Consider the following 10,879-nt stretch of genomic DNA (forward strand, 5'->3'; position numbering starts at 1 on the left):
GACCATCAATTCTGAGACAAGGTCTAATAAAACAGACATTAATGATAAATTAAAAAATCCTTTGGATCTAGAGGCAAAAAGAAGAAAAAACTGAAAACAAGTGACCTACAAAAAAAGAAAATTGGGCGGCATCAAACCACTTGATAGGATTACATAAAGTAAGACAAGAGTGAAGAAACACTTTAAAGAAACTCAAGTAAAAAAAATCGTGTGCGACGAATTTTAGTTTTAAAGTTTTAAGAACTAAAGATATTTTGTATTTAAGAACTCGTTCTGAGGATTCTACTAGAGGTCAAGTTTCATCCAACTAAGAAGACTGGAAATTTTTGGTAAAAGAACACATAATGAGAATTGAGTAGGTTTAATTACAAATCTAAGACTAAAACAAATAGGAGACTCAAGAGTTGAATGCTTTCTGACAAAGTAGAAATACAACCCAAAAACGGAGTGAAGGAGAAATGTAAAGGTGACTCAATGATTGCCATATAGGCCATAGGCAGAAGTCAAAGGATATTATTTTTTTAAAAAGATCTATTGTTTTATTTGAGAGAGAGAGAGAGAGACAGAAAGAGAGAGAGAGACCAAGCACACGACCAGAGGGCGGCGGGGTGGGGGGCGGGGGAGCAGAAGGAGATGGAGTGAGAGACTCTCAAGCAGGCTCCACGGACACGGGACTCCATCTCATGACCCTGAGATCATGACCTGAGCTGAAACCAAGAGTCAGACACTTCACCGACTGAGCCATCCAGGCGCCCCTCAAAGAATATAATTTTAAAATAGCAAACCAAATAATAGAAACCTAGGTGGTGAGGATAACGGGGGATGAAGATTCCAGTATAGACCACCTCATCTACCCTAGTTGATGGCTTCACCTAAGTTTCCTTAAGCTCTGACCCTTGAAGTGCACTTCAAGTATCTCAAGTATCCAATGGGCCCCAAGATAGACAACCTCTCTCTCTGAATAACTCCCATCAGCCCAGGCAATTCATTACATAACACTTCTCAATTCTGTTTTGTAATCTTATGGTGACACTCCCTCTCTCTCACATTCTCAACCCACAAAAAAAGAACACTTTACCTTCCTGCTTGCCAGCTGCCCTACTTCTAGCCAGAGAATCCAGCTTCCATTGAGCCTGCCAAAGGGCTTCCAGAGCAGCTTTATTTATACAGATTTGCACAACACATTCATCTGTAGGGGCAGCATCCTGACTTCTAGCACAGCCAGATACTGAACAGTTACTCTCGATTCCAGAAGATTGTTGAAATTTAATGTTGTTTTTTAAAAATTATAAGCTGTAACCATTTTCTTTATTTTATTTTTTTTTAAGATTTTATTTATTTGAAAGAGAGAATGAGCAGAGGGAGGGGCAGAGGGACAAGCAGACTCTCCACTGAGCTGGGAGCCCCATGTGCTTGATCCCAGGACCCTGGGATCATGACCTGAGCTGAAGACAGACGCTTACCCCACTGAGCAACCCAGGCGCCCCAGCAGTCATTGTTTTCCTTAGGCCATACCCAGTTGCTTGCTAATCATGCCATAAAAGTAGACAGCAGATAGGCAGTCCAGAAAAAAATATGAAAGATAATGCTAGTTTTTTTTGTTTGACACCAGTGTTTCTTACATTATTAAGGCAATATCCATCTATTCCTGTTTCAGTAAGATTGTATAAAATATTGTCATAAGGAAACATGGAATTGTCCTTTTGGGCACATTATTAAGAGGATCATATGTTTTCTACCTTTCCCCTATTTTTTTTTTATCATGAAAAAACTGTATTTAGATTTAGCCAGCTGGACTCAGTTTAGATGATCCCAATTTTGTTGGCAACATCCAAAGCATCATAGTCAGGGGCCAGCCGAACCTATGCCTTCTTCTCTCCATCAGGCCTGATTAAGGTGTTGACCTTGGCTACATCAATGTCATAGAGCTTCTTCACAGCCTGTTTGATCTGGTGCTTGTTGGCCTTGACATCCACAATGAACACAAGTGTGTTGTTGTCTTCTATTTTCTTCATGGCTGACTCAGTAGTCAGGGGGAACTTGATGATGGCATAGTGGTCAAGCTTGTTTCTCCTGGGGGCGCTCTTTTGAGGGTATTTGGGTTGCCTTCGGAGACGCAGAGTCTTGGGTCGTCCGAACGTAGGTGATGTGCAGATCTTCTTTTTTTTGTGACTGTGGACGCCTTTCAGCACCGCTTTCTTGGCTTTCAAAGCCTTTGCTTTGGCTTCGGCTTTGGGAGGGGCAGGGGCTTCCTTCTTAGCTTTCGGCGCCATCTTCGTAAAAGGGCTACCTTTCCCCTATTAATATAATAAATATTATAATAATATATTTCATTATACTGAAGCACCTTCACATTTCTAAAATAAAGTCCATGTGGTCATGGTTAATACATGATGGTATTCTTTTGTTAGTATCTTATTAGAGTTTTTGCAGCAATATTTTAAGTGAAATTTTGTCATTTTTATTTTGAACAATCTCTTTTTTTTTGACTGATATTTTTCCTTTCAAATCGTCTTCTTTCGAGAGCAGTGCTCATATACATACCACAGCCCAGCAGCCATGTATGGTCCCTGCTCAGTCCAGGATTCCTTCACATACCTGTCTTAGCCCAACATAAAGGAGCCCTCATAGAGCCCAGAGTCCTTAGCCATAGTAGCCACTGAGGTGAGAGGTGACACTCTGCCCAGTTCAGGACCCTTATGCAGACTTCTACTCCCACAGTCGCTGAGCAGATAATCTTCTAACACACAGCAGATCAGCAGGATTTCTTCTGTCTATATCCATACCACTATTTAGCATAATAGGGCCTGCTTAAGATTCTCTCTCCCTCTGCCCCTCCCCTACCTCGCTCTTCCTCTCTCGCCTCTCTCTCTCTCCTCCTCAAAAAAAAAAAAAAAAAAAAAAAAAAAAAGAAAAAGAAAAGAAATTCTCTTTACCAGAAAATACCATAAGGTGAAGAGACAAGTTACAGAATGGAGTAGATATTTGCCATAAAATCCTAGAATAAACGGCTGTTTTCCAAAAATGAATAAAGAATTCCTACAAATCAATAAGACAAAAGACAACATAATAGAAAAATAAGCTAGAGACTTGAGTAGTCACTCCACAAAACTGTAAATCCAACTACATAATAAACATGTGAAAATTTGCTTAACCTCATTAGTAATCAGAGAAATGTAAATTAGAACTACAATGTGATGTTATTGCAAACCCGCTTGATTGGTGAAAATCAAAAGCCTGACACTAACAATGGCTGACAAAAACACAGAGCAATAATGAGACTGCAAACTGTTGTAACCACCTTTGAAAACTGTCTGATTATTTACTAAATTTGAAAATATACATATTTCATGAGTGAGCAGTTCCACACAAGTATGTATCTGGCAGAAATATTTTCCCATGTACCCTATCATATATAATATAATTATATGTACGCTTAAGAGAAGTTGTCCTTCAAAAGTAGAATAAAACATGCCATGTTTATCTAATGGACATAACAAGGAAAACAAACTACAGATACAAATAAAAACTTAGAGTGCAAAAACACGGTATAGAGAGTTGAGTTGTCGGGTCTTGTTTGGTCACTTATGTGAGTGAGATTTGTATCACGGCTTACAGGGGCAGCAATAAAGTTAAGGGGCCTTTCTTTTTTTTTTAAAGATTTATTCTAGAGAGACAGGGTGAGAAAGAGACCTTGAGAGACAGCAAGTGGTGGGAGGGGCAGAGGGAGATTCTTCAAGCAGACTCCCTCCTGAGTGCAGAGTTCTATATGGGCCTCGATCCCACAACCCATGAGATGGTGCCCTGAGCCAAATGATGCTTAACTGACAAGCCACCCAGAAGCCCCAAGAGAATTTCTTAATTTAATCTAATTTAATTTTATTTATTTTAATTTGACAGAGAGAGAGAGATCACAAGTAGACAGAGAGGCAGGCAGTGAGGAGGGGGAAGCAGGCCCCCTGCTGAGCAGAGAGCCTACATGGGGCTCAATCCCAGGACCCTGAGATCATGACCTGAGCCGAGGGCAGAGACTTAACCCACTGAGCCACACAGGCGCCCCAGAATTTCTCAATTTTAATGCACTTAAAATCATCAGTTTGTTCCTGGGCTCTCTGTTCTGCTCCACTGGCTTGTTTATTTGTGTTAATATCACAGTGTATTAGTCAATATAGCTTTACAATGAGTCTTGATATCTGCTATAGCAATTCCTCCCACCCTGTTCTTCAACAGTGCCTTAGCTATCCTTGGCCCTGTGGATTTCCAAGTATGTTTTTGAATTAGCTTGTCAAATTCCACAAAGAAAACCTGCTGGGATTTTAATTGTAATCTATAGATTACATTGCATCTATAGATCATTGCATTGAATCTATAGATCATTTTACTTTTTTACAATTGTTGGTTCATTCCCTGGGTGAAATTTGAAACCACTTCCCCCACAAACACAGTGGGCAGGAAGAGACCCAAGGAAGAGAGCACTCTAGATTGGTGGGGGGCAGTCTTCATAAGCAGGGGAGCTTCCACACATACAAAGCTTATTTTGGGTGGTCACATCCTCTCAATGATTTCCTCCAATAGTATTTAGTCTTCTACTCCACAAACACAGTGTATCACTTCTTTGGTTTAGGTCTTTTTCTTCTTCTTCTTTTCTTTTTTTTTTTTTTTAAAGATTCGCCTACTTATTTTAGAGAGAAAGTGAGGGAGAGGCAAGGGAGAGAGAGAGAGAATCTCAAGCAGACTCCCTGCCAATGCAGAGCCCCCCTGGGGCTTGATTCAACAAGCTTGAGATCACTACCCAAGCCAAAATCAAGAGTCAGCTGCCCAACTGTCTGAGCCACCCAGACATCTCTGTTTAGGCCTTCTTGAATATTTTTTAATAAGGTTTTATATTTTTATCCACAGAGTATATAAACTTCTCCAATTGTATTTGTTTCAAGGCTTTTCTAACATTTTATTGTGATATTGTTCAAAAATACAGAAAAGATGGGGCGCCTGGGTGGCTCAGTGGATTAAGCCACTGCCTTCAGCTCGGGTCATGATCTCAGGGTCCTGGGATCGAGCCCCGCATCAGGCTCTTTGCTCAGCGGGGAGCCTGCTTCTCTCTCTCTCTGCCTGACTCTCTGCCTACTTGAGATCTCCTTCTCTGTCAAATAAATAAATAAAATCTTTAAAAAAAATACAGAAAAGATGAGAGGATATTATAGTGAACACCCATATACCCACCACCTTGATTTTTACCATTAACATTTCACTATACTTGCTTTATCATGTATTATTCATCTCCCTAACTCTCTATCCATCTATTAATCCATGTCATTCTTGATGTATTTCAAAGTGAATTGCAGACATCAGTGTGGAGGCTACTTTTAGGCAATAGGCTTGAGGAATGGAAACTTAAGGCAAAAGTGCCCACAGCAACCACCGGGCCGAATGCAGACAGGCTCATTAAGCCACCCACCTCAAAACAGTCATAAGTCCTAACTGACCAATTACAACCAAGCACAGTTCCTGAGATTACCAAAAAGGGGAAAATACCATATACCCCATACTCCCTTACTCTGCCCTGTAACTGTGGCCCCTTACCAACACCTTTTTCCGGATAGTCTCTCTGCTTTGCTGTCCTGCTCACCACTCCCTTGTAGGGTATTCAGTAAACTTCTCTTTTGTTCTCCCTTGGGTGAATTATTTCACCGCCCAAATCATTAGCCTCCACCCTATCCGGTTTCCCCACATTTGGTGGCCTTCATGGTTGGTACACTTACTCTGAAGTTCCTCAACATGATATTCCAAGTTTTTTTAAATGATGCTTTGGCATATTGTATCCTTTCCTTTTAATTTCCATTTTTCTATTTGTTGTCATTATGTGGGAAAAAATTAAATTTTGTATATATATCTTTTATCCAGCATCCTTGTTTAACAGACCCATTAATTCTAATCATTGATCTGTACTTTTAGAACATTTATATACATAGTCATGTCATGTGCAAATAATAAAAATTCTGCTTTATCCTCTCAAAACCTTATACCATTTTCCCCTTGTTGCACTGCATAGGACTTCCACTACAATGTTAAAGACAAATGGTGGTGATAGTGGGCATGTCTGTTATGTTCATGATCTCATATGCTCAATTATTCACCATTAAATATGGTGATGGTTTAAATTTTTTCAAGATCCTTATCAAATTAAAATGATTCTCATCTAAAATATTTTTTAAAAATATAAAAAGAATATTCTCATCTATTCCTACTTTGCTATTAGTTTTTAATATGCATGGACACTGAATTTTTAAAAGATTTTATTTATTTATTTATTTTCAGCATAACAGTATCATTATTTTTTCACCACACCCAGTGCTCCATGCAATCCGTGCCCTCTATAATACCCACCACCTGGTTCCCCCAACCTCCCACCCCCCCGCCACTTCAAACCCCTCAGATTGTTTTTCAGAGTCCATAGTCTCTCATGATTCACCTCCCCTTCCAATTTACCCCAACCCCCTTCTCTCTAACTCCTCATGTTCTCCATGCTTTTTGTTATGCTCCACAAATAAGTGAAACCATATGATAATTGACTCTCTCTGCTTGACTTATTTCACTCCGCATAATCTCTATTTTTAAGTAATCTCTATACCCCATGTGGGACTTGAACTTACAACCCCAAGATCAAAAGTTGCATGTTCTACCAACTGAGCCAGTCAGGCACCCTTGAATGGATATTGAATTTTTAATGTTTTTTCTGCATCTTCTGAGGTTACCACAAGATTTTCCCTTTTATTTATTTTTTTAAAAGATTTTATTTATTTATTTGACAGAAAGAGAGATCACAAGTAGGCAGAGAGGCAGGCAGAGAGAGAGAGGAGGAAGCAGGCTCCCTACTGAGCAGGAAGCCTGATGTGGGTCTCGATCCCAGGACCCTGGGATCATGACTCGAGCCAAAGGCATAGGCTTTAACCCACTGAGCCACCCAGGCGCCCCAAGATTTTCCCTTTTAGAATAACATGGAGGACATTAGGAGAAGGAAAGGAAAAATGAATTGGGGGAAATCAGAGTCGGAGATGAACCATGAAAGACTGTGGACTCTGAGAAACAAACTGAGGGTTTTGTAAGGGTGGGGGGTGAGGGGAGCCTGGTGGTGGGTATTAAGGAGGGCACGTATTGCATGGAGCACTGGGTGTGGTGCATAAACAATGAATCTTGGAACACTGAAAAAATAAAATAAAATTTTAAAAAAGATTTTCCCTTTTAATATATTAATACAGAATAGCCAGAGCAATCCTGAAAAAGGAAGCAAAACTGGAGACATCACAACTCTAAAGTTCAAGCTCTATTACAACTTCTTACTAGACACATTGCCGGAGGCAAGGAAAACAAAAGGGAAAATGAACTACTGGGGCTTCATCAAGATAAAAACTTTCTGCAAAGGGAAGGAAACAGTCAACAAAACTAAAAGGCAGCCTATAGAATGGGAGAAAATATTTGCAAATGACCTATCAGATAAAGGGTCAGTATCTAAAATCTATAAAGAGCTTATTAAACTCAACAGCCAAAAAACAAATAATCCAGGGGCACCTGGATGGCTCAGTGGTTAAGTCTCTGCCTTTAGCTCAGGTCATGGTCTCAGGGTCCTGGGATCAAGCCCCGCATCGGGCCCTCTGCTCAGCAGGGAGCCTGCTTCCCCCCACCTCTCTCTGTCTGCCTCTCTGCCTACTTGTGATCTCTCTCTCTGTCAAATAAATAAATAAAATCTTTAAAAAAATAATCCAGTTAAGGAATGGGTAGAAGACATGAATAAACATTTTTCCAAAGAAGATCTCCAGATGGCTAACAGATAAATGAAAAGATGCTCAACATCACTCATCATTGGGGAAATATAAACCAAAACTCTGATGAGATATCATTTCAGAGCTGTCAGAATAGCTAAAATTAACAACACAAGAAACAAGTGCTGGTGAGGATGTGGAGAAAAGGTAACCCTTCTACATTGTTGGTGGGAATGCAAAATGGTGCAGCCACTCTGGGAAACAGTATGTAGATTCCTCAAAAAGTTAAAAATAGAACTACCCTATGACCCAGCAACTGCACTACTAGGTATTTACCCAAAGGATACAAAAATACAGATTCAAAGGGGGTACATGTACCCCACTGTTTATAGCAGCATTATCAACAATAATCAAACTATGAAAAGAACCCAAATGTCCACTGACTGATGAATGGATAAAGAAGTGGTATATGTATATAACGGAATATTACTCAGCCATCAAAAGGAATGAAATCTTGCCATTTGCAACAATGTGGATGGAGCTAGAGTGGATTATGTTAAGCAAAATAAGTCAGGCATAGAAAGACAAATACCATATGATTTCACTCATCTGTGGAGTTTAAGAAACAAAACAGATGAATCTATCGGAAGCGGGTAAGAAAGAGAGAGAGGGAAACAAACCATAAGACCCCTAATGATAGAGAACAAATTGAGGGTTCATGGAGGGAGTTGGGTGGGGATGGGCTAAATAGGTGATGGATATTAAGGAGGGCACTTGTCATATTGAGCACTGGATGTTATACATAAATGATGAATCACTAAATTGTGTTCCTGAAAACAGTATTACAGTATATGGTAACTGATTAGAATTTATTTTTTAAAGATTTTATTTATTTATCACAGATAGAGCATAAGCAGGGGAGTGGCAGAGGGAGAGGAAGAAGCAGGCTCCCTGCCGAGCAGGGAGCCCCCATGCAGGGCTCGATCCCAGGACCCTGGGATCATGACCTGAGCCAAAGGCAGATGCTTAACCGAATGAGCCACTCTGGCGTCCCAACTAACTAAATAAAAACTTGAAAGAAAAAAAAAAAGAAATATGTTAATAAGACCACTTAAAATAATTGCTTCTTTTGTCAAAATATACTTGCATTTCTGGGCATAAACCCAACGTATTCAAGATATATTATCCTTTCCTCCATATATTACTGGACTTGGTTTGCTAAAATTTGGTTTAGGAGTTTTGTATCTACGTTGACGAATGAAACTGGCCTATCATTTTGCCTTTTTCAAACTGTCCTTGTTATTCTAGTAACAAGGTTAGAGAAGCCTCGTAAAATAAGTTGGGCAATATCCTATTTCTAGTCTCCGGAAGAGACTGGAGCTGTTTCTTCAAATATTTAGTAGAACTCAACTGTGAAGAGCTCTGGGCCTGAAACTTTAGTATTATTTGAGCTTTCAATTTTCTTATAGTATTAATTTTGATAAACTGTGTTTTCAAAGAATTTATCCATTTTATTGTAATGTTAAAATGTCTGACATGTGGGGCACCTGGGTGGCTCAGTGGGTTAAGCCTCTGCCTTCAGCTCAGGTCACGATCTAAGGGTCCTGGAATCGAGCCCCGCACTGGGTTTTCTGCTCAGTGGGGAGCCTGCTTCCCGCTCCCGCGGCCCCCCCCTCAGCCTGCTGCTCTGCCTTGTGATCCCTCCCTCTATGAAATAAACAAATGGAATCTTTAAAAAAAAATGTCTGACATGTGGGGTTCCTGGGTGGCACAGTCAGTTAAGTACCCAACCCTTGGTTTTGGTTCAGGTCCTGATCTGTGTCCTCTGATCAAGCCCTGTGTCAGGTTCCATGTTCAGCGCAGAGTCTGCTTGAAATTCTCCCTTTCCCTCTGCTCCTCCTGCTCATTCTTTCTCTCAAATAAATAAATATATCTGTTTTTAAAATGTCTGACATAAAGTAGGTCATGAAATTCTCTTATTACCTAATACTTCCTTAATGTCCAACTAATAACATGCCTACAGTATCAGTAGCTCTCTTGATGGTTTTAAACATTTTTTCATAGACTTTGTCCACCTTTTTTACTTGTGTTTTAAAGGAGGGTTGGTCTGAATTACCTGATCTGCCATTACCTGATATAGAATACCTTAAGCAGTTCTTGGCTTAAGGTCTCAGGCATGTCTTTCAAAGCTGTACATACAGTTAGGTTGAGGGGAAGATCAGGAGTGGTACCCTGGGTACTCCTTATTTCCTAATTTGGTGCTTCCCCGACTATTTCTTGTCCTGGTTCAGCTGAAGCAAAATTTAACTGAGTAAATTTGAAGAGCTAATTGGCTTTACTCAACAATTCATGAATCGGGCAGCATCCCATCTAGCAAATAGAAAAGCCCTGTACAGAAGAGTTATACATAACGGAAGGTTTGTACAGGCAGAAACAAGGAAGTTATTAGCAAAAGAAAAGAAAGGATTGTTTCAGGCAAGGTCACCTTCCCTTGGAAGAAGGGCAGGGGGTCTTATCATGCAGATTGTTTCATGCAGTGTTGATCAGGAAATTCCAGATTGGTTAAAGGTCACGTTAAATCTTGCAATTAAGTTTTGGTTTGCAAGTGACTCCATTTGCGGCCTTTTTTTTTTTTTTTTTAAACAATCTTCATAGAAACTTATTTTTTAGGGCACACTGTGGTAAATGGATAGATGGCTCACGGACACAGATGATTAGCCTAAGGGCTCGGCCACACTAGTCCTTGCCTGGCTGTCCTGAAGACTGAGGAAGGCAGTACATCAGGACCCCCTAGTACCCACAAGGGGCGTACCTATGTGAAGTTGCAAATAATTTAGCGAATTCTTCTCTAATTCTTCCCCCCTTTCTCCTCCACAGCTCCCAGTGCTCCCCTTTAAGCTGTTTCCCATTCAGAAGTCAATCTCTTAGAGCCACCCTCATGACCTGTCTTTGCATCCCCTTTCCCCAAAGGATAATGAAGTCCCTGCTCCCCCAATCCCTCCTTGAACCCTAAAAACTCAGGCCTCTGGCTCCCACTGGTTATTAATGGGTGTAATGAATAAAATTTTATCGTAACACAACTATATCCATTTGTTTATGTATTGTACATGACTGCTTTCTCA

At 40.2% G+C, this 10,879-nt stretch overlaps 1 protein-coding gene across 1 annotated transcript; it reads right to left on the minus strand.

The window, feature by feature from the left end:
• Window positions 1-1,768: 1,768 nt before the first annotated feature.
• Window positions 1,769-2,297, minus strand: LOC131822236 (large ribosomal subunit protein uL23-like). Its single transcript, XM_059158746.1, has one exon. It carries the CDS (start codon window positions 2,271-2,273, stop codon window positions 1,863-1,865), a length of 411 nt encoding a protein of 136 aa, XP_059014729.1. The 5' UTR covers window positions 2,274-2,297; the 3' UTR covers window positions 1,769-1,862.
• Between the last annotated feature and the right edge of the window lie 8,582 nt (window positions 2,298-10,879).

Source organism: Mustela lutreola, chromosome X (assembly GCF_030435805.1).
Source record: "Mustela lutreola isolate mMusLut2 chromosome X, mMusLut2.pri, whole genome shotgun sequence".
NCBI classification, from domain to species: Eukaryota; Metazoa; Chordata; class Mammalia; order Carnivora; family Mustelidae; genus Mustela; species Mustela lutreola.

Bases quoted from the DNA above. Each gene is read 5' to 3' on its own strand.
- LOC131822236 (XM_059158746.1), bottom strand. From the start codon at position 2,273: ATGGCGCCGAAAGCTAAGAAGGAAGCCCCTGCCCCTCCCAAAGCCGAA.